The 22,807-nt window shown below is 33.4% G+C and overlaps 1 protein-coding gene across 24 annotated transcripts in view; it reads left to right on the top strand.

The window, feature by feature from the left end:
• Positions 1-22,807, top strand: part of CELF2 (CUGBP Elav-like family member 2) — a 320,093-nt gene that overhangs the window by 255,466 nt on the left and 41,820 nt on the right. For 22 of the 24 annotated variants that reach the window (XM_072401811.1, XM_072401815.1, XM_072401817.1 and 19 more), the window contains exon 6: positions 13,980-14,059. In XM_072401811.1, the coding sequence (XP_072257912.1) occupies positions 13,980-14,059 (80 nt within the window). Of the gene's footprint in view, positions 1-13,796; positions 13,809-13,979; positions 14,060-22,807 lie in introns of all 24 variants that reach the window. The other 2 variants (XM_072401814.1, XM_072401798.1) reach the window with 1 other exon arrangement.

Here is a 22,807-nt window from a genome sequence, read left to right as displayed (position 1 = left end):
AAGGCATTACTATAGCTGCACAGAAGCCATTCTTTCTAATGGTAAAAGAAAAAAGCACACCAGATCTGTTTTGCTCTATTAGGCAGCAAGAACTCTGTGTTTTACTGTATATACTGCCGTGTGACCCAACATTTATGAATGGGGCAAGCTGTGGTTTGTGTAAAACAGCACAGTGTAATGGAGAATGGATAGCATTTTCTGCTCTTTGTGTACATTCAGTAATGACCATCCTTATCTGTTTCTATCAGAACTGTCAACAAATCCACTTCTGGCCTGAAAAAACAAAAACCTAGAAGATCAAAACACCTTTGTATTTCCAGCTTTGCCATTTTACCCCTGCAGGATACAATTTTGTCCTAAAATTCAAAACACCACATCTTGTGATATCAGCCATAGCTGCAGTTGTGAAACAGCTTGCCGCCACCACTTACAGCAAACAAACAAATTGATTACACTGTCAAACTGTCTACAGCCATGAAAAAATATCCAGTTTTGAACCCACCCCTTGTCCAGGATAGCTTATAAATTCTTGGTTCCTTTAGCCCAACATTTCTTCAAGAAAGAATGCAGACTGAGGGACACAGTATTGACACATACAGCTCTTGCTGGACAGATGCATTTACACAATATAAATATATATATATATATATATATATATATATATATAAATAAATATATACAATGACTAAATTAAGCTTCATTCGGTAGCACAGGTTAACTGTCTCGGAGCCATTAGCAAGACTGAGATTGCAAGTATAGTTATCTGTAATTAAAAAATCTGTGTGTGCATCCTTTTAAGCAGTGAACTATAAAGAACAAAGTTGCAAAGTTGCCTAGACTGTGAAAATCTGAGGAGGGACTTCTTCAGGTTGACATAGCTCTTACCTGATTGTGACTTATGTCCTCAATATAAGCCATTAGTGTTTGTGTTTGTTAAACTTCCTGAGATCTTTTTGCCTTAGGCACTCATCAATAATATCTGTGGTACACTATAGCACATTGTAATAAATACAATGCAATTATGCCTTCTTATGATTTAGTCTATTACAATCTGCAATGCCAGAGGCACACCTGAAACTTCTGTCAAGCATTGTAATAATAGTTTGCTTCCAAATCAAAGCTCCAAGTACCAAAGGTTTAGCTCAAGGGCAGGTTTAGACTTGCAGCAAGAACAAACTGCTTTGGCCGTCCGCACCTTGATGCTGGTTTTTAAAGAAGCAGGGTTTGCACATTTGACAGCGGGTGGCAGTGAGTGCCTCTGAACCACTCAATGCCGCACCTATTTATTCTATTTTGGGCTGCCGTAGGGTGAAGTTATATGTAGCCTTCTATCTGAGGAAGCAGTAATCACCCCCCAACCTTTTCGCCAGTCCTTACATAGCCTTAAACTTGAATATTTTAGGCCTGATTTATTAAAGCTCTCAAAGGCTGGAGGGGATACACTTTCATCAGTGAAGCTGGGTGATCCAGCAAACCTGGAATGGATCTGTTTCATTATTCAAAACATTTGGTAGCAAATAGAAAATTACTTCGAAGAAATCCATTTCAGGATTGCTGGATCACCCAGCTTCACTGATGAAGGTGTATCTTCTGCAGCCTTGGAGAGCTTTAAAAAATCAAGCCCTATGTTTCAGATTGTCTTACAAATATAAACACACTACATTTTATATAGTGTAGAATAAAATATAATTTAAAATTGACAAATCCCTGAAAAGTGTTTAATAAACAGGAGTTACTTTGAAAAATAATCAGTACATCTTAAGGACACGAAGAGAGGCATGTTTTTGCTTTTGAATTGTTTGTGGTCAGTCAAGGTTTTCCGTTTGAGAGCTCATGGTTAATGCATTTACTAACAATGCTCGAAGTATACAGTTGATTGCAGTTTTCCTGCAAATTGTGAAAAGCTTTTGATTGGAGGCAATGTTAGGCATAAGAGATGAGGCTTGATGGAAATTACTTTTTCGTGCAGCAACAATTTTATTATTGGTGATGCTAAAATATATTGCAATGCTAAAATATATATTTCTTGGAATCCTGTTTTAAACATATTTCATTTAATGTAAATTGTTCTGGCCTGACCATAGTATTACTACACAAGAGAACAGTACAAGCTAAATTGATTGTGATCCTTAGTGTCTGTTCTAGAGTTTGTTTAGCACAATCCCTCACATGGAAGATCATGTTGACTGTTCATGGTGATACCTTTAATTGGACTGACCTAATAGTTTAAAGATGAAGAACAGAGCTTTCAAATCCCCACAGACTTCTCCTTTTATTTGTGGATTACACAGATAAAATGAAAACAATATGGACATATTTTTTATTTTCCCTTGAGAGGATCAGTTCCAGGCACATTGAGTAATTTATTGGAATGTAGGATGAATTGCATCCAAGAAACAAAGAAGAAAAATATTAATTTCACTAAAATCTGATCAAAATTTATATTTGTTGTTCTGTATGTGGACAGAAACAAACAGCAAAACATATTTAATATCCATTATTAATTAAACATTAATGAATAACTTACATAGCATAAACATTAGTCTTGCTTATCTTTTTCTATTTTCTGAAATATGTAATCGTTGTTTGTCTAAAATGATGCATTAACTATAAATTAGCATTTTAAAGGATGTTATGCCTAATTAAAGCTTACATTTATGGGTTGTTCAGAACTTTGAAAAAATAAAAAATTAGAATTAATAATGAAGTGTGTCTATTGTACTCACTTTTAATGTAAACAGTCTGAACGGGGTCTGAATTTATGAAAATGGCAGAAAGGTCATATTCTTACTAAGAACATTTACAGGAATTGTTATAGGCATGTGAAATAGAAATTGGTAAGCTACCATTTTAAATTTGCTTTTAAATTTAGCGGTTTCTAGGCTTTCATTCTCAAGCTTTTTTACTGACTCAGAAAGAACAAGCATGTTTAACTTCTGACCTGCACACAAAGTCAATTAGTCTTCAGCTATTGATCTTGTAAACTCTTGCCTTTAAACATGTTGTTCCTAATAATACATTTACATGCATGAAGCATAATACATTTAAAGGCTTCAGTGGGATGATAAGTACTCTTACTCAATAACCTTTAATTGCCGATTCACTTTCTCAACCCTTATACTTTTAAATTTGGTGAATACCTCATTGTCCCAGTATCTCTCAAAATGTAACATTAGGTGCCAAATGCCCAGTCCAGAACCTGGAAATTGGATATGGTGGTTAGCATTGTATCACTTGTCCGCTTTCAGATAGTCAATAGTTGACAATTGCAAAAGACATATATTTAAAGTGATATAAGTAGTAATCTAGAAGTGTTGGCTTTTTATTTCATCTCCCTTAACTAATCAAACATAAGCATGAAAAAGAATGTATTTTTTGGGAGAAACTAGCTAACTAGGTATCAAGCAATAAAATCTTGATATTAGATAAATGAAAAATAAATAAAACAATCTACTTAGCATGATTATATATGGTTAAATATGACCCAGCAACATTAAAAGATGTCTGTTAGATTTAACTATGTTAGCCATGATCATGTTGGAGCTTACAATACTTTAAGATTTTGTCCAGTCTGGTAGGCCCTTTTCTAAAATCTAAAGTTTGTTTTTTAAATCCATTGTAATGCATTAAGAAGGAGTAGATAAAGGTCCAAAGAATGAATGAAAAGCCAGCATAATGAGATGCTCCAAGAGACCACTATATAAAGTTCTTTAACTACCACATTAAGAATTATTGGTCCGAATAGTGACATAATACAGTTCCGAATCGGTGTTATCAGGAATATTCTGCCTACTGCACTTTCCTATTCAGTTTGTAGGGTTGGTGAAGGTTATAGTGATGTAGAAATGTGGGGGCAGGATATATCAGAAATCTCCAATAAGATCAAGAAATATCACGGCTTTGTGAGAATAGATGGGAATTTGACTCTAAAAACAGAATCCTTGACTCTGCTGCAGGTATGTTCAGGTATCATCTTCTGACTGCCATTACCTGTGAGGTTCCCTCAAATGTCATTAAAGGATTATGGAAAATAAAAGTATTTCAGATGGACACGGAAGAACATTATTTATGAGATAGAAAAACTTACAATGGTTAATGTCAAAATAGTGATATCACAGGTGTGCAGTATTTAGGTATGCAAACTAAATGTTTGCATTAAAAAATCATCATCATCATCATCAATAAGATGAGTTGGCAAACAAAGTTAGCAAAAAAAAGCCATACAACTCGGTAAATTGGCAACATAGTCTTGTTTTAGCAATGTTGAAGGAAAACTCATTTTTTTGTTGGAAGATTTATTCCTTACCTGACAAATAGAAAATTAAAACATGTTAGTTGAAAGACACAAGAAGGCAGAAAAATGGTTATCTATAAAAGATGCAGAATAACCTTTGCAACTGGCTGGTCAGAACCATACATTGCAATGTAGGCTAGAATTAAATAGCAAACTAACAATTACCTTGCATTGTAATGCAGGATCAATCATTTCTGGCATTTCCATAAATTGGTGAAAATCAGCACTACATAATTACCTGACATTTCTTTATGCAGGTAGCTCTACTCTAAAGATGTTGTTACATACTGTGCTATCCGAAGGCTTTAATGCTAAAAAAAGAAAATGCTCAGTGCTACTTGAAATTATACTTATTACTGACTGTATAATTATAAAGAGTTAGGCAAAGTAAGAGTTTTATGTGTACTTTAGATAAACTGCTATGCATTTCCTATTATGGTTCAAAAAAAGATAATGTTTAAGCAAATAGGCATAGTTTCCAAGGACTAGCAAATGTGAGCACACTGTACCCCATGTGTGTGCACCTGGGCAAAGCTTTTCTTTTTTTACGCCTGTACTTAGCTACTGCCAGTTAAATGGAAAGCCATGCTTCCTCGCTGGACTTTTTTGAAAAAGCTTTATTGAGCCCTTTGGCTAAGCTGTTTTATGCCACCAGACCTGCAAATAAAGTAGCACTCACCTTTATGTTTTACCAAAAAAAAAGAATTAATAAATATTTTTTAAAAATACACAAGATCCTAATAACCTAATCATATAATGGGAAAAAGAGATGATTGGCACAATATGTAGAGATTGTCTATGTCAATTTTTTGTGTATTTTTCCCTTTACTTCCTGCCCCTGTGATATTCAAACAAGAAAAGGGGAAGCATTTATGAAAGGCATAAAGAGTAATTTATGCATTGATGGAGATTTTTATCTATTTTCCTTGTACTTCCTATCTTGACAGGAAGTGATGGCATCTCTCCCCAACAGAGACTGAGATAACAGTATATACTTAGTATGAGCTCTGATCCTTCTGTACTCCTTTCAGAATAAATAAAATGCAATAAACTAGGCTAAAAAGTAATTTATAAAAAAAATGACAGAAGGAAAAATATTAGGATGGGAAATACACTTTTAAACCCGGCCTGCATGCACACATTGGTGAAAATGTACAATCGTAAACCATTCAAACCATGCAAAATCTTAACTCCTTTAAGGTTATTCATATTTGTTCCTATATAATATTCATATTTGTACTCTTGTGTTATTATTGTAATTTACCCATACATTGAGAATGGTTACTAATTAGCATGTGACGGGATATAGTTTAAAATTCATATTAATATAACTCCCAAATACACGTGCAATAATCCCACAGACTGATGCAATAGAAATATTTCTACCTAGAAAAATGTCCTTAATACATAGAAAAATGGCTTGTCTTATATTCTTAACCTGTAGGAAATTTCTCCTATGTTGGGCCAATCGTTTTTTTAAAAAGTTACAATAATTTTAGTGGAAAACATAAAAAGTCCCCTTTTCCTTCTTTTGGATGCCATGTTTTTCTACAGATTTTCATTTAAACAATATCAGAATGTGAGTCTATTAGTTCACAGTGCATAAACTGGAAATGCATAGTGATCTGTGTAACAAGAACCTTATCAGACCTTCATGCACCATTTACCAGATGTGTATTAAATAAAAACACATGTCCATGTTTTTCTTTTAACTTTCTTAATGCCGTATCCAACATTCTTTAATTTGGATTGAAATAGTTTAGCAGACGCTTTGTATGTTTTTCATGCATTGATACTCTGGCTTTTTTATCAAATAAAATTAGAACATTCCACTCTTAAATTATAAACATGGTAAAAAAGTTGGATGGCTCAATATATATTTTATACAGTAATAAGTATATTATGTACCCTAGGGCACCTGAGCAGTCTTGTCATAATCACACTTTTCTTTGTTTGTATTGTATTTAATGTCCCTGGTAACAAAAATTAAACACCATTAAATACATATCATTTTATTGTTAGTGTTTTCTTAATTAAGAATGTAATGGTGCAGTGAAAGTGTATTGCATTGTGCATAAGGACATAAGTCATGATATAACTGCAAACAACACTATTTTCTGTAATGTAAAAGGCATCAAAATGCAAATGCCATCTGCCATATTTAATAATATTACATAGACAATGAATATTGAATCTGGAAAAATGTACTCGTAGAGCTAATTCAAATGTTGTATTACTAAGAGAAAAAATAAATTCACATTCTAAACAGATGTAGAAACTTTGGGAAAATGTTACTAGTTAGGCAGAAAAATCCAATTGTTGCGAGTAAATAGAAAAAATACAAAATGTATAGGTCAACCAATCTCATGCCCAACCATGCCCACTGTTAAATCTTGTCCCCATTGTAGCCTTAGGATCTATCTAATCCCAGCTAAACATGTCTGAGTTTTAGAGGGATTTAGATATTTTAGATCTAAATATCTAAAAGCTAATATATGCAGTTAAATTTAACTTTTTCAACCTTTCTAGTAATTGGTGTGTCTCTTAGAGATACAGAAAAAAGTGTGCATCACTAATTACTATTGATTAGAAAAAATGTTATAGCCATGCAGTATTTTGTTTACACATAACAGTTAAGCTGATTTTTAAAAATAATATAGCCTATTTCTTCCTAGTTACGATGCATTATAAGATCAGTAGCATGCATCAAGGTACTTGCCTTCTACAAAAATGTGTAAACCAAACAGTCTATGTCATACACACCAGATCTACACGAAAATCAATTACAAGATTATCAAATAGAATTTGGGAGCTGCAGTGTATTTCATTCGACTTTAAAAAGGACTGACTGATCTGTAAATTAAGAAGACATACCGTTTTGAAAGGCCTTGCTTGTTCGCTCTTTGGCATCAAAAGTACCTTCATTGTTCTGCTAGCTCTTTGACTTTTTCCAAGCTAATTGCAACATCTCTGTAACTTTCATCCAACACACCACTGCTGAAAATGGTAGTAAATGCATAAACTGTGCCTTATTGATTTTGGTTGACATTTTACATGCCTCTTACACATTCTTAACCTCTGTTTAGTAATTGCCAGCACAGAACACACTCTTGGATAAAAAGATCAAATTAGGTAACTAAAAGGATTTCTTAGCAACAAACTGATGTGTTATTCAAGAATGCATATGTTTGTATACTACTGTAAGATCTTCACATTCAAATAAATGGCTTGGACATTTCATTTTAAATGATATATGCTGTGCAAAGTGAAACCCCCGTTTCCTGTTTTACGATAATAAAAATACATACTTTATCTAGATTATTCAACACTTATCTTCTTCATTTCTGATATGTTGCAGCAACCCCTAACAGTTTTAATATATTTCTTATTGAACCTGAGGCTTAAACTCTAAATATGTTACTACAGGCATGTTAAATCATGTAATAGAAAGTGTTGGCACAGTTGTAGGTACTAGATAGAGTTTGTGCAGATTGCATGTTAGGGATTTGAATATCAATAGTTACAAAGATAAGAAAAGGGACAGCATCTCTGGGAAGCATAATCTCAAGTACTGTCACAAGTGAATACTCATGTATATACCAAGCCCCCTAGCATTTTATGAATGAATATTTTATTGCTGAAGATCTCAAGATAATTCCAGCTCTCAAAAATTGTTTGTAAAGATGTATTATGTGTTCTTTACAAAAAGAGAAAATACAGTATTATAGAAATTGTCTGTTTGCTGAACTTCAAATTAGGGCTTTAAATTTTAATGTTACGGTAAACCTGTGCTTTTGGTAATACAAGGGAAAAGCAACAGGTTCATTTTAGCGCTCCTCTCCCCAGCAACACATACTGATTTTCATTTTTAACAAAAGGAAGTCTTTGTAGGCTACATATTACTGGACTGCCTACTTGTCCCCATGTGATTGATTATACCAAAAGTGAACCTGTGTTCTTCAAAGTAATATATGGCATTCACCACTATTTGGTGGACTGTAAAGTGGCAATCGGGCTGCTTTATTGGTCCTTAGAGCTAAATTGAAGATCTGAAAAAAATAATGATTTAAGTTGATTGCCACTTTGATTTATGGAGTGAACAGAAAATGGTACTTATTAAATTATAAATAACATGCATTTAATTCATATGCTTAGACTTTGTTACTGTTAAAAAAGTACATTTTGTTTTAGCCATTTAGATACTTTATTATATTTAGCCATTTATAATAAATGTCAATATGTTCCTAATCTATAATATAAAAGCTAAAACTAACCTTACGCATATAGAGCTAACAGGAGAGCTAACATGCTAGGGGCTTCTGTTCTTGAGCTTATTCATTTACACTATGCACGTTATTTGAAAAGGGTCGAGTAAATTGTACCCTCATAGTATTTTTCTTATGCACTAACCACAGCATAGCTGTCACTACCTCTGCCCAACAACCCTGCCTTTTGTTGTACACACAGCCCATTCATATGCAATGTCACATTAATAGGCAAATCCCATGATTCATTAATATGCAAACCAAAAAGCAAATTTATATGCAAAGCATTTCCCTACCTTAATACAATTTAGCACATTGCTCTGTTCTTTTGCCCGAACTGCTCTAATTGGTTGTTTAGAAAACCAATAGGAACAATTCTGCCGGACTGACTTCCTGTCCTGCTGATGTTACAACTCTCTCAAGAACTTCCCTTGGTTGCAACTAATATGTCTATGAAGAAAGATTGCAAAGAAATCAAAAATCACATCACTCAATATGGAACTTATATACACTGTGCGCACTGTACACTGCATAAGTTTGCTGGACACTGGTGTGGGATCAACAGGTAAATGTTTGCACTTATCAAACCAATATAACAAAACTCTTTTACTGGTAAAAAAATTAAACAGACCAAAAGGGAGCAAATAACAAAAATCCTTTGTTAGGATTTACATCCAGTTAATAGTCAAGGAGTTGGTTACATTACTTTTTTTATCCTTTTTAAAACAAATGTAAATGTTGCCACAAACATTTCTTTCTGCAGCTATGAGAACAGAAGGCACAACAGCAGCATTATTTGGATGTTCAGTTTAAATTATCCAGATAGGTTCAAGGTTCAGGTCTGCTATGCGTGCGTACATCAGCACACTTATGCAGGGCCACAGAGGCAAGTGTACCATAGTGATTTATCCTTGCTCTAGCCTATTTCTTTAGTAACACAGAAACAATATCTTTATGTATAACAAGAGCGGCATTCTACTTCTTATGTAGTCGCAGTAAAACAAATTTAACTTAACTTTATTCAACGCAAATATTATATCATCATCAAAATACATTGGTCTGTCAATACATGTATCAAAATAAGTCACAAAATCTAAACTGCAGCACTAAATAAAAAAGATATGAAAAGATATAGGTTAACCCTAAAAAGTCAAAGCTGAAAAAGCACAGTTGCAGCATTGATACCATACTAGAATGCCAAAAGATTTAACAAATAATCACCTAATCAGTAATGAACTTATCACTATCCAAAACATATTAAACCTAATTTATGAAGCTTTACACAACTATATAGCTTTACATTTAAGTACATGTGACCCAAAATTTGAAACTTCATTGGACTGAATTGAGGCTAATCTCTATTTAATAATCACAACATGAGCCATTGTAAGTTAATGTAGTGAGACAACATAGTGATACTTAAAAATGTAAATTGATTCAACCAGTACAGAGGCAAATGATAGTTTAGGTAATAAGAAAGTTGAGCTGCACGTAAAACAGGTGCAAACTACCTATTAGCCAGCATAAATACCAGTATGATATAACCATCTTTAAAACTGCCTAAAAGTACATAAATGATGAAAATAATGTCTAGAAGAGAGCAACTGGTGTGCCCATGGTGCCCTGTACCTTGATAATAGTACCATGTACTATTGGTATATTGTTTCAGCTAAAAAAAGCACAAATATTGGATTTATTAAATAGGTGATACTTGTGTATCGCCTATTATGCCAAATAAAATAGTTAAATTAGAATAATTTGGGAGCGTGTTTTTAAAAGCAAAAAAGACATGAACCCCCCACAGTATTTTTTAAATCCACATGCTGAGCTTTACATTTTTTGTAGTAAATAAACAATGTTTAGAGAAAAAAAAGGGTTTCAAATTAAAAGAATGCAGTTTACCAACACCTATATACAGTAGGTTTAAAAGCCTCAAAATAAGTGGAAGCGATAGGTTTGTTATCGCTTTGTGCAAACCTTAACCACAAAAACATCCAAGCAGTTGTTATTTTCATGCAGAAGAGGGTTTCACAGCAGGTACATGTTTCCCTTTTGTGTTCCTAGGGAAAATGTGCAGGCATAGCATAATATTCTTTGCCCTAACATGGCATTTTACTTTAGCATGTACTAGAGTTGGCATACACACTGCTGACATCTGTTGTGTAGTTATTGCAATGGTGGTGTAGTGTGACCTGACCGCCCTGTAGCTATTTTCTACTTCATTGCTGGCTGTAGATATGACTTTCATCAGCCGTGTAGAGTGAAGTACAGAGAAGTAAAACAAGCCACTGTTTTTTTTAAGAAGAACCCAGCTGATTGACTTGGCCTATCACACCAAACTGTTAGCTGCTGGAACATCTTTCAGATATATAAATAAATAAATTTGTTGTGCACGCTGGCCACTGGAGCAGCTGATAAACGTGCAATGCCAAGAACAGGAATTTGTGCATTAGCTCTGAAATGACAATATGCTGGAACCACTCAGTGTTTAGATTTGCTTCATTTGGAAATCTTTTAAGTAGTAATAATAATGTTTTGAGGAAATTGAGTGGAACACTAAATTATTCTCTGAAACCCGAGTTCTAACTGTGCAAGGCTAAAGAAGCTGAAAATCAATGCACTTTTAAAGTCATTAGAGAGCAAGAGTCAAACATGTCTGTGTTGCTGTGCCGAAGCTTTTAGTGAGCCATAGTATTATTACAAAATCAGCCAGAATCTGCATTAATTTCACAGTCTTTTTCTTCAAGATACCCAAGGGTGCTTGATGAATAAAATGGAAATTTCAAAAGGCTGTGTTTTTATTAGTTAAGGGGGCAATGAGCCTTGAAAGTGCTGCATTTGACCCACACGGTAGCCGATGCTGGCATGGGTAGCGTTGAGGGATTATGTATTCTAAGCACTAAAACGCTTTGTTTTAAGGTGTACATACAAATAAGGGCTGAAGTCATTTAAAACTAATTTAAAATCTATAAACAAGTATTACAGCAAGTACAGTTCATTAAGTGTAAGACTTCATGTTCATTTTTCATTATCTGTGCATCACTTTGTGTTTATTGGTCTGATAGATCTTTAAAATACACAAGATATTTGCAGTATTGAATACTGTAAATGGGTAGCATAGTTGTAAAGCATAAATCTGGTTTAGCTTCTTGAATCAAAGCCCACTGGGTTTGGCATTATACTTTACTCCTCATTTATCTCCGATATCTCCAGCTGCCCCATACCCTATAGGTGTTTCTTCTATGCATGCTGGAGAAACAGTACAGGGCAATTGTTTTTATAAAAACAGAACAGACATGAAGAAAAGAAAAGCTGTGTTTATTGCATATAGAAGTTTTTAGAAATTTCTCTTGCAATTAATGTTTTAAATGTTTTTTTTAAAACAAAACTGTGCAGATATAAAACGTAACAGAATATTTATCATTCTGCCTTTGTTTTAAATAATAATGTTGCCCAGTATTTGCTATATTTCCATTATTTCAAATATTTTTCTATTTCCTAATACATTTGCCTGATTATTTTTTGCATTAAGTTCATATATGATGCAAACTGATAAGAATTAAAAATGAAACTTAAAGAATTTTTCTTATTAGAATGCAAAGGAACCAAATATTGGTGACCACTGGTGTTGCAACTACCAAATATTTTTTTAATTTTTTAAATGACTTTTCTTAAAGTAACTTTGTGCTTTGCATATGTTGGGCAAAGCACCCCATTGACCTTTATCCCACACTTTCTCAGTTATTTATTTCCTCTTTTTTTCATTACTCCCCTGCCACTCTGTTAACTGGGAGCAGAAAAAGTTGCCCTTTGTAGGTTGTATGTTGCCCAGGACATAGATTACTCTAAACTATGGGTTCTCCTGATATGATACGATGTTCTGTCACATGAAGGCACATGGCGTCCTATGCTCCTACATTCTAATACTAGTTTGCTTGCTCCTGGCATCTAAGGAATGCAGTAAAGCAGCAAAGGAAAGGTATGTTCAGCTGAGAAATGGATTCAGGCAAACCTCTATTTCCCCCAAATTCTGAACTCTATTGTTCCTATTAAAAAGCAATACTAATAGGCATTGTGCATTATTCAAATAATGTCAACATAATATATTTTAAAATATAGTCATTTATTTGCATATCAAGGTGTATTCAACACATTACGTATTATTAGCATGAAGATTTATAGGCCCGTTCAAAAATGGTTTAGAGACAGCATATTCTGGTCTACTTCCTCATATTAAGAATGGGGCACTATGTTTTTGGATTTTTCAAAGTCAAATAAATCTGTTTATGAATTGAGCCACATGTACTTTGGATTGATGGGTTTTTGTTTTTGCCTGGACCTCAGCTTTAAGCATATATAATACCGTCTCTAAATGTTTTTACTTACTAAAGTAATTGACAACATAGCAAAAATAGCTATGTTACTGGAGAGGACACCAAAAAGCTAGACACTGTAACTTATTCTTACTACTAAGGACAAAAATTTTTTCCTACTTTAATATCAATATGAATAGAATAAACCGTATAGCCGAATGAATTATAAAAGTTTTTAGAGTTAATGTATAGGGGTATTTATATGTATGTTTTAATTTGATGTAACATTGCTAAGTTATTATAAATCTCACAAACATTAAAAAAAACAGAATACTAGTTAAAAAAATTGCTGTGTGATGTAATTTATATGTATTTTATGTAGTCATAACAAAGCATTTTAAAAGTAAATTTAAATATTTTGAAAGAAATAATGCCATGTATTTTTAATAGGCAAACAACAAGTCTGAGAGTATGCAATAAGACATTGCAAAGAACAGTATTAATGGGCAAAGAACAATAACCCAAAACAACCATTTGGAAAAATACTTCCTTTTTATTTCAGTGCAATTAGCCAGAAAGAAATTTGATGCAATGGTTTCTTGCCACTGTTGCACTTTGCTTTATCTTATTGAATATATTTAGTGATAATAATAATATACATAAATAATAAATACAATTACCATTTACTCTATTATGTTGAAATCACAGCAACCCATTATAGTTCCCCTGCTCCCTATATAAATGGTCTTTTTTTACTAATAACAATCATGGGAAAGTAAGGCAAAAGATTGAAAGCTTATACATGGCCTGTAACTTATTATCTGTAGATCTCTTTCTAAATATGTGTATCCACCTGTGGCTGAAAAGAACACTTCCCCATTTTGTTTTTGTTTTTGTTCTTTCTTTCTTCTATGATCGGATTAGCAAGTCAGCACTGTAAGTACCAAACCACTAAAAAGTTCCAGGAGTTGTTACTTTCATGTACTACTGAGAACAGTGTCGTCTTGTGGCCGTTCTCGTAGATTGTGTTGGTTTAACAAGCGTCCAACCCTTTTGTCTTGTTGTTTTTTTTTGTCTTTCCTGCCCCCTGTCCCCTTGTCCCCACAGGCTGTGCGTTTGTTACATTTTCTACAAGGGCAATGGCACAGAATGCAATCAAAGCCATGCACCAGTCTCAGACCATGGAGGTACTGTATCATCTGCCCTTTCTTTGTTTTCTTTGTGCAAATTATTGGATAAAACTAAAGTCGTTCTTACCTGTACAGACTGTTAACATGAAAATCACAGATCGAAAAACCCAACACTAGTCTCTTAATCACTCCATTAGTCTGCCTTTAAAGTTATATGCACTGCACATCTTAGACTCATTCAGTCTGAACACAAAGAGAACCTCATATAGTTTATTTCACATGCAATGGATCCTAAAAGGGTTTGAAGACAACTGAATACACAAGTAGCCAAGAAATACATTAGTCATTAGGAGAGGTTCTCCTAGGATATGTGTATATATGGGGGATTAGATGTTCCTTTAAATTAAGAAATTGAAATTAAGACCAAAGCTACAAGAAATTACTAAACTGTGTGAAGAAATGCATTAATGTATATAGAAAAACAATTTTAAAATATTGGCACTTTTTAAGGTCAAAAGCAACTCATAAAGAATAGTTTAGGCCTGATTAATAGAAATCTTGTGTCTATGGGGGCAAGCAGACTCAACTTCAACTGTAGGCTGAAAAACAGACCTGTATTGTTATTGTCCCTGAAACAAGAATGATCGAGGGGCTGTCTATGCTTCTTAATTTGAACAGTTTGTATCATAAAGCAGTGATTTTGTTAAGTTTTACAGGCCTCTTTGCCTTTTTTACTGCCTTCTTTAACATTAACTTTAAAAAAGCTTGTTAAATAATAATGCATTTCTTTTGCCTGTTTTGCAATTTCATGTAGGGCAGAATAGAAATCATCTTTTATACACATACCCTATGAGATTTTAGATCAAGTACATAATTATAAAGTAATTTTAAGTGTCTCTTAAACAAAGGATACATATGAACATGTCAGAGCAATGCCATTAAAACATAGCACCCCTTTATTCATTATTCTAACAAACCATAAAGTCTTTATTGCTTATTTGGTTACTCTGTTTGTACTGGTTTTTAAGTTTCAGTTGAGTCCAGTAGGTGGTGATTAAACATTGATCAATGTGGAAAATGAGGATAATGTGAAATTATGTGTTTATATACACATCCCACAGATAGCTGTGGATAACTGCCAACAACTCTCTTGGCAGCAAATAGAATCAAATGGACACAATGGAAATGCCAAAGCCTGTACAGGCATAACAAAGTAATACATTTTAGTTTACTTTTACCTGTCCTTCCTACTAAAGAAGTAATGGCAGCAGATATAATTTGATCCCACAAGTACCTTGCATGTGGCATACTGATCCAGGGCTATATATTACTCTTAATCTCCATAGCCAGCTCTTTTATTTCTCATAAATGGGACTTCAAAGGACAATATGGCTGATTAATATCACCACTCTCTGTCAGATAACCTTCCAATTACCAGGCTTTAGGTCACCATGGTTCAACAGACCTAAATCAACATCCAGCAGCAGCCAGTTTCTCCAGAGATTTTCCTATTCTAAATCACCAGTGACACCTAGTCTTTGACTTGTAGTCACACAGCAGACCAGCCTTTACATCCTAGACTACAATCTCCCATCTGAATAGTTGTTGCTTTAACACTATCATTCCAAACAGCTTTGAATGTTTTTCTTCTAATCCCATATTCTTTTTCTGAAAAAAAAAATAATAATCACACTGAGTGCATAGCAATAAAATGAAACAATCCACCAAAATAAAGATAAAACAAGGGGCAGAAATAATGAAATAAAATTGCAACTTAGAAATAGAATTCTTCAGGCAATTTTTATGCCTGAAAAAATAAAATAAAAATGCAAGCATCTGTGATATAAACGGTTCATTGTTTGTCAGTGATCTAAATGTCCCCGGTTTGTGTAGCATGGCATTTAGGCCTAGAGGAACCTGAAATGTGCTGTTGATTTAAAAGATGAAAAATGTCTACATATGAAATGTCGCATTGCTACAATACCACCTGTGTTTGTTGCACAATTATCCCAAACATTAAAAAGAAAGGTTCGTTTTGATACAGAGCACTGACTTCTGAAATTACAGCTTGGCCTGCTGTGGTCGTGCAATTATATCTTTGAAATCCTACACAGAAAATTGGTTCCCACTTTATCAAAGTGATATTTAACCTGTCTAAGCTAAGATATCTTTTTTTAACTACTTCAGTGAAAGGAATGTGCAGAAATAGATTTTATGGATGGAAAGCAAAGAAGCCTGCAGTCTATTAATGCAAGTTCTTGTACAGTATAATAATAAGCACAGTCTATTTTAGCATGTGCTACACATTGTAGCTTACTAATATGTGTTGAAGAGTATATTCAACAGGCACAATGTACAAAAATATTAATTATATTATCATAAATTAATTAGTAGTAAAGATATATAGCTTACAATAATACATTGTCAGTGCATTAAAGGATATTTTATTCCAAGCTTGACGTTTATCACATTTGATGCAAAAACATAGGAACTTATAGGAATAAAATTTCCACTCCAGGTACTTAGTGTTTTTTATTCAAACCAATGTAAATCATTTAGGCTAAATTCAGACTAGTGTTGCAGACAAACTTATGCAATTACTTATTCTGGGCGCCTGCTGGCAAACCGTTAGGTGCACGGGAGTGGTAACAATAACTTCTGTGCTTTTTCTGTTGTTTGCATTTTCTTTTGTAGGTCTTTGCAAATCCAAAGCTTAGCAAAGTGGGGATTTTTTTAAACTTTTTTTCTACTTCATTTTCTGCAGAACTCCTGAAACTGCTTAAAAAAACCATTGCAAAAGTTTTAAAAAAAAATAGTTTAATGTGTTCTGGAGGAAAGAAAGTGGAAAAAGGTTTTTAAAAAAAATGCTTTGCTAGGCTTTGCATTTAGTAGGGTACCAAACTAAATCCATGGAAGTGGTTGAGGCGGCTATCTGGCCTTGGAAAGTAGTGTCTAAAGAACCCATTCATTCTAATGTTAACAGGTCAGCTAAATACAGTTTACCTATGCGGTACCGTTTAATAAAAGCCACTCAATGTCATGTCAGTTCAGCCTTAAAGCAGTTTTTCTTTTTGCATTACAAAACTCTTAACCAGATCTAAATAAATATTTATAAGTCTCTGAAAAGTTCACAACTTAATTCTTGGCAAGTAGTGAATGTGGCATTCTCCAAACATTTACTGCAAGTGGATCAATTGCTGTAATTTAAAAGATAAGCACTATGAAGATACACTTGCGTTGAACGTTTGGTGAATGTCACTTTCACATATTTATAAACATATTCCCTAGTTTATGTTGTCTAACTGAAAGACCAGATGTATAAAATCAATAAAATGTAGTATAATTGCATTTTAAATATGGATGCATAATTTAAACATCATTAACTTGCCACTAATTTAACGCTCCCTATTAACTATAAAATGACATTGCACTGACATATTCTGAACCACACTTACAAGTCACACTCACATAGTCTACACATGCTTAACAAAGGGACCAAATGAAAAATCAATAATATTTAGTCTGTGATTCTGTCATGGTCTTTTAGAATTTTGCACAAAAAACATTATTATTGAAGCTTCCCATACTGATTTATTTCAGCATGCATGTATACTGTGTTTTGTATACTGTAATTACGTGTATAATAATTTTCTTGGCTATGATATTGTGGTGTTATGTGCTGTGTTTTGAAATCAAAACTCAATAGACTTGATATTTTTTTAATCTTGCTTTCATCTTTTGTATGTTTGTTTATTTGTTTGCAATGCTAGTCTATCCCACAGCATGTTGGGTACTAAATCATCATTATGGCACCATGTTGTGACCCATTAATCTGTGGCTTTTTGTTCAATGAGAGGTGGAAAGCACAATGCATGAAAAAATGTCATAATTTAATTGTTTTCCGTTTTTCAGATGTAATCAGATTGGCAACCAAAATTTATCTTCTTTTAGTGAGCAGCACATTTGAACTTTGGTTGAAAATCTTGTAATCAAAATATTTTTTTTTCCAGGACCATGTCTTCATGACAGTATAGCATTTTAGGTTTTAAATAAGATATTATGCGATTAGGCCATTTTTTTTTAATAGTACAAATAAATATATAGGAGTTAACAATAGAATTAATTAAAATCAGCCACCATACATTACCATGTAAAACTTTTACATTGTAATTATGTAATCTATTTTATTTTTATTATATTTTATTTTTAATATTTATTGTTCTATTATTTTATTTGTTACCATGTACATTTTTTACATTGTAACCATGTAAAATATTATATTTTTATGTTAAATAATTTGTATCTTTTTAGTGGAAAAGTTTTTTTTTATATTTCTGTATTTTTTTCCCCCACACTTAAATTAGACTTTGAAATAAATGTAAAAAATAAGAACAAAGTATTGTGAGCCCGTTAAAATTATCTGATGCCAGGTTTGGTTAAATTATTAGGGTCCTCTCCAGTTTTTTTCAAAACATGGCATGACAAAAAATCAAGTCAGTTAATTAGCTTGTAGGCTAAATGCTACTCCTTCCTGCCTGTGGGCACTACAGAATTCAGTAGTAATATTTTTCCAATGCTGACTGTTAGCAAAAAATGCGCTCCTCCTAAAGGAAGGTTGTTTGTATTACTTATTGTAATTTTTTTTTTTTTAACTTTTGAAAGTTACCATTTTGGTGTAAAGTTTAAAATGGGTGAGATGAAGAGAGTCATTTTCATATAATGCATTGAGCTTGATTTACCAAAAAAGAAATGCACAGGAGCAGAGAGAGAGTGCACTATGGGCTCTATTTATAAAAAAGGGAATCTGACATTCCCATGTGGGAATCTTCCAGGTCCATGTGTTTTAGTGCCAGTAAATGATTCCCACCAGGGAATGTTTGAGGTAATGTCAAATTCTCTGTTTTATAATTAGAGCCCTATATATCAGAAAGGTGCAAGATCAGACATGCTAGGTCTGTACTGTGGTGCATTTTGCTCACATGAATGATAGCATTTTTACTCTTGATAGTTGTCACATTTAGAGGTCATAGTTACATAGTAAGTCAGGTTGAAAAAAGACACAAGTCCATCAGGTTCAACCACTAGGGAAGAATACATATCCCAGATATAAAACCCTATTCCTTCCTGATTCCATGAGGCAATCGGATGTTCCCTGGATCAACAGACTCTGTTATCTTTACTTTAAAGCCTTAATACCCAGTTATATTCTGTGCTTCTAATAAGCATCCAGCTTTTTCTTCCAGCAATCTATATTAGTTACTGAAACTACTTCCTGAGGGAGCAGATTCCACATTTTCACAGACTTTACAGTGAATAATCCCTTCCTTATCTGGAGATTAAACTTCTTTTCCTCCAGGTACAAAGAATGACCTCTTGTTCTTTGTAATGATCTTAAAGTCCATTAATAAAGCAATTTATCTGGCATTCACTGAAACATTACCTGGTGGAGAATCAATTACTGCCATTGAAACACATGGACCTGAACGATTCTCCACCGATTCTCCAGGAAATGCCCCAATGAGTGTCAGATTGACTGCTATTCACAAATACCCCTTAGTTCTTTTAGTGTGTACTTTATGCAACATTTTTCGAAATGAAGTCCCCATACAAAATAGCTCACAGATACCTAGGAGCCCCCAAATCATTTGACTGATTTCTCTTAATATTTAAGGCTGGATTCACAGTATAATGTTATACACACAATAAACGTGCTGTGTACTGCAGCATTATTCTTTCAAAATGGCATCTTGCGCAACTTCCATAGCTACCTGCAGGTCAACACACTGCAATGTATATCAACACACTTCCATTCACTGTGGGGAATTGCATCACTAAAAACTGTGTATGTTATTTAGAAAGCCCATTCAATGAGGCTGGAGAGGATACACTTTCAACAGTGAAGTTGGGTGATCCAGCAAACCTGAAACGGCTCTGGTCCAGGATTCAAAACTTTTGCCAGCAAATGACCATTCCAGGTTACTTGGATCACCCAGGTTCACTGATAAAAGTGTATCCTCTCCAGTCTTGGGGAGTTTTAAAAAATCTGGCCCAATGAATAGATTTCCCTAACACAATGTACTTCAATGTGTGTTTTATTATACACTTTTGACTCATTGCAGACGAACCACTTTTGTTAGTTCATTTGCAAAATGAAAGACTCAAATACAAAATGTAGGTTACACAGACTATTTCACACTATAACATTTTTATTGATAGTCTAGGCTTGCCCAAGAATATAGCACGCTATCTATAACCTAATGAAAGTATTTTATGGCTCCATACAGATAAAAATTTTAAACCTATACTTGACATTTACATTACATCCTAAAGATCAGATTTTTTGGAATGCAAAGAAAATTCCAAAGTAGCAATATACTTTAAAATAACTTCTTACATAATCACAAACTTAGTTTCAAATACATTTGGAAGTGCAATTGTGATATGATATTACACCTTGTATATCTTCTTTCCCCCCTATGTTAGCAATAAGATAACATAGGAAATATATTTTAGCACACTGATTATTTTGTACACTGAAGTTAAATTTGCCTTGAAAAATAAAGAAGACCATATATATATATATATATATATATATATATATATATCTTCCAAACTTTTTTTCCATCAATACATGATATTAGGCCACTTAATGCATAGTGATTCTGTGATAGCTATAGCAGCTATAGCAATTGTGTACAGATTGAAGGTTTATGAACAAAATTAAACTTTCACCTGAACAAGGCAGTGTGCATTAGTACTGTAATTGGCAGGTACAATTATAAAATATGTATATATATTTAAAATAAACTGATTTGATTTGTTTACACCACTCCATTTGTCAGTGAAGGACCCAATTAATTAGTTTATCAAATAAATGCCCCCAAAAATGTAAAGTTATATAGGTAGAGCAAATATTTGGCTTTATAGTCAAGTAAACCGAATAATCAAGTAATGCTGGCAAATTTGGCCAAGGCATTTAGGCTTTGATGACCTTTGGTCACAAAAGCTTTACGCATTCTAACTGAGCCTTTGAACATTTACCGTTTTGCCTGGATAGCACTGTCAGTTCAGTGATTTACTGATTTGGGGGGAATAAAGTCTTTTAAGAAAGCCCATTAATAACTTCATTTGTCCTTTACCTAATAAACCTAATCATAAATTTAAAATGGTATAATAAGGAACTAAAATGTCATTTGTTAAAGTTTAATCAAGTAAAAATTTAGATTTAAAATAAATAGTAACATGGGTTAATTCTTATTTAGGTGCAAGAATCCAATCATTTTATTTTGAAAATGTTTTTTTTATTTTTTTAAGAACTTTCTGCCTTATATCCATTGGAGATCAGAAACTGCACAGTCTAGCTAACAGGGAATTAATTAAATGTGTTTACTTGTGGCATTTTTGTAATGTGAGGCACTAATTAGTATTGATAATTGCAGTGACTAATACAGAACTTGTAACCCCTTGGAGTCTAGCCATTTCCCATTAAAAGTGCTTTGTGTCCAAAGCACGTATGAAAAGTACTTAGCCTGTCATTTATCCTGGTGGCAGGTTTGCTTCTTCAGATAATGATGCACATTGAACAGACACTCATTTTTAATTTAATTTTATTAATGATTAACCCATAGAGTTTTGATTATAACTCAAAAAAAACTTTTTTTTTATGGTCTGTGTCTGAAACAGGCTAGCAAAATAGTGATTGTTTATTTAGGCAAGAGATGCGTAAATATAAAAAATAAATACATTTAATATGTTTTAGTCCTTCCAAAAAAACTATAGACAAGCATACACACACTCACCTAACAACTGCAGCTTGTCAGGTATGGGTAAGCAGAGAGCTCAAATTAGAGGTCACCCTGCTCCTGAAGTTGCCTCTTTTGTACAGACTTTTCCCCTGGTGGCACCAAGCATGTTATTAATATTATTGATATTATTGATATGTTGAGTGTTAAAAAAAAAAATAAGAACATGCTTTTGGAGACAAGTCTCATTATTTAAAGCTGACAAACGACTGGTTTGTCCATTCTCCCAGCACATAGCCTGCAGAGAAGGACATGACTGTATATGGACAAGAAAAAGAAAAAAGGATTCATAAAACAGACACCACTAAATTTGGATTGTATTACTCCCAACGCATAAAGATATAAATATTCAGATGTCCAGCTAAGGCAATCAGTTACATCCTAATACTACTAAAGCCACTATGTGACATTTACTTTGGGTGGAACCCATGTAAAAAAATGTTTACTTACATATAAGTAAAATACAAAGAAAGATTCAGTTATTTTAGGCTGTAAACTAATAAATTCCGCATATTATTTCTCAACCCCACCCGACCTTAAGAAAAAAAATGAATTTTAATATAAATTAAATTATATATATAATATATAATATATATACTGTATACTACCATAGAAACCTATGCGTCTGTGTTAAACACATTTTAAAATATCAATGCATTTACTACATTAAGTTTTGCAGTTGAAAAGAGGTGCTTTAGGCTTGCTGTGATAATACCACAGTGGCATTTATCCAAGTCTGGTAGGTATAGTTCTTCTATACCTTACAGGTATATTTTTTTTTCTTTATTCCCCCTCATTTTGTCTCATTCAACAGCAAAGAACACTCTCCTATATTGATATAATTTTGATAATGGCTTCTGCTTTAGTAATTCACACAAACTTGTGAAAAATGGAGCAGGCACAGACGATGAATAAGATAGGTGTATGATGAAGAAATTGGTTTATGCATTGCATTGAAAGAGAACTTCCGCAAATGGAATGTCAGGTCGCAGTCAAGATTTCA

Source organism: Pyxicephalus adspersus, chromosome 2, assembly GCF_032062135.1.
Source record: "Pyxicephalus adspersus chromosome 2, UCB_Pads_2.0, whole genome shotgun sequence".
Lineage (NCBI taxonomy): Eukaryota > Metazoa > Chordata > Amphibia > Anura > Pyxicephalidae > Pyxicephalus > Pyxicephalus adspersus.
Note: the sequence above shows the minus strand (reverse complement) of the source record. Positions and strands in the feature narration are given on the sequence as shown.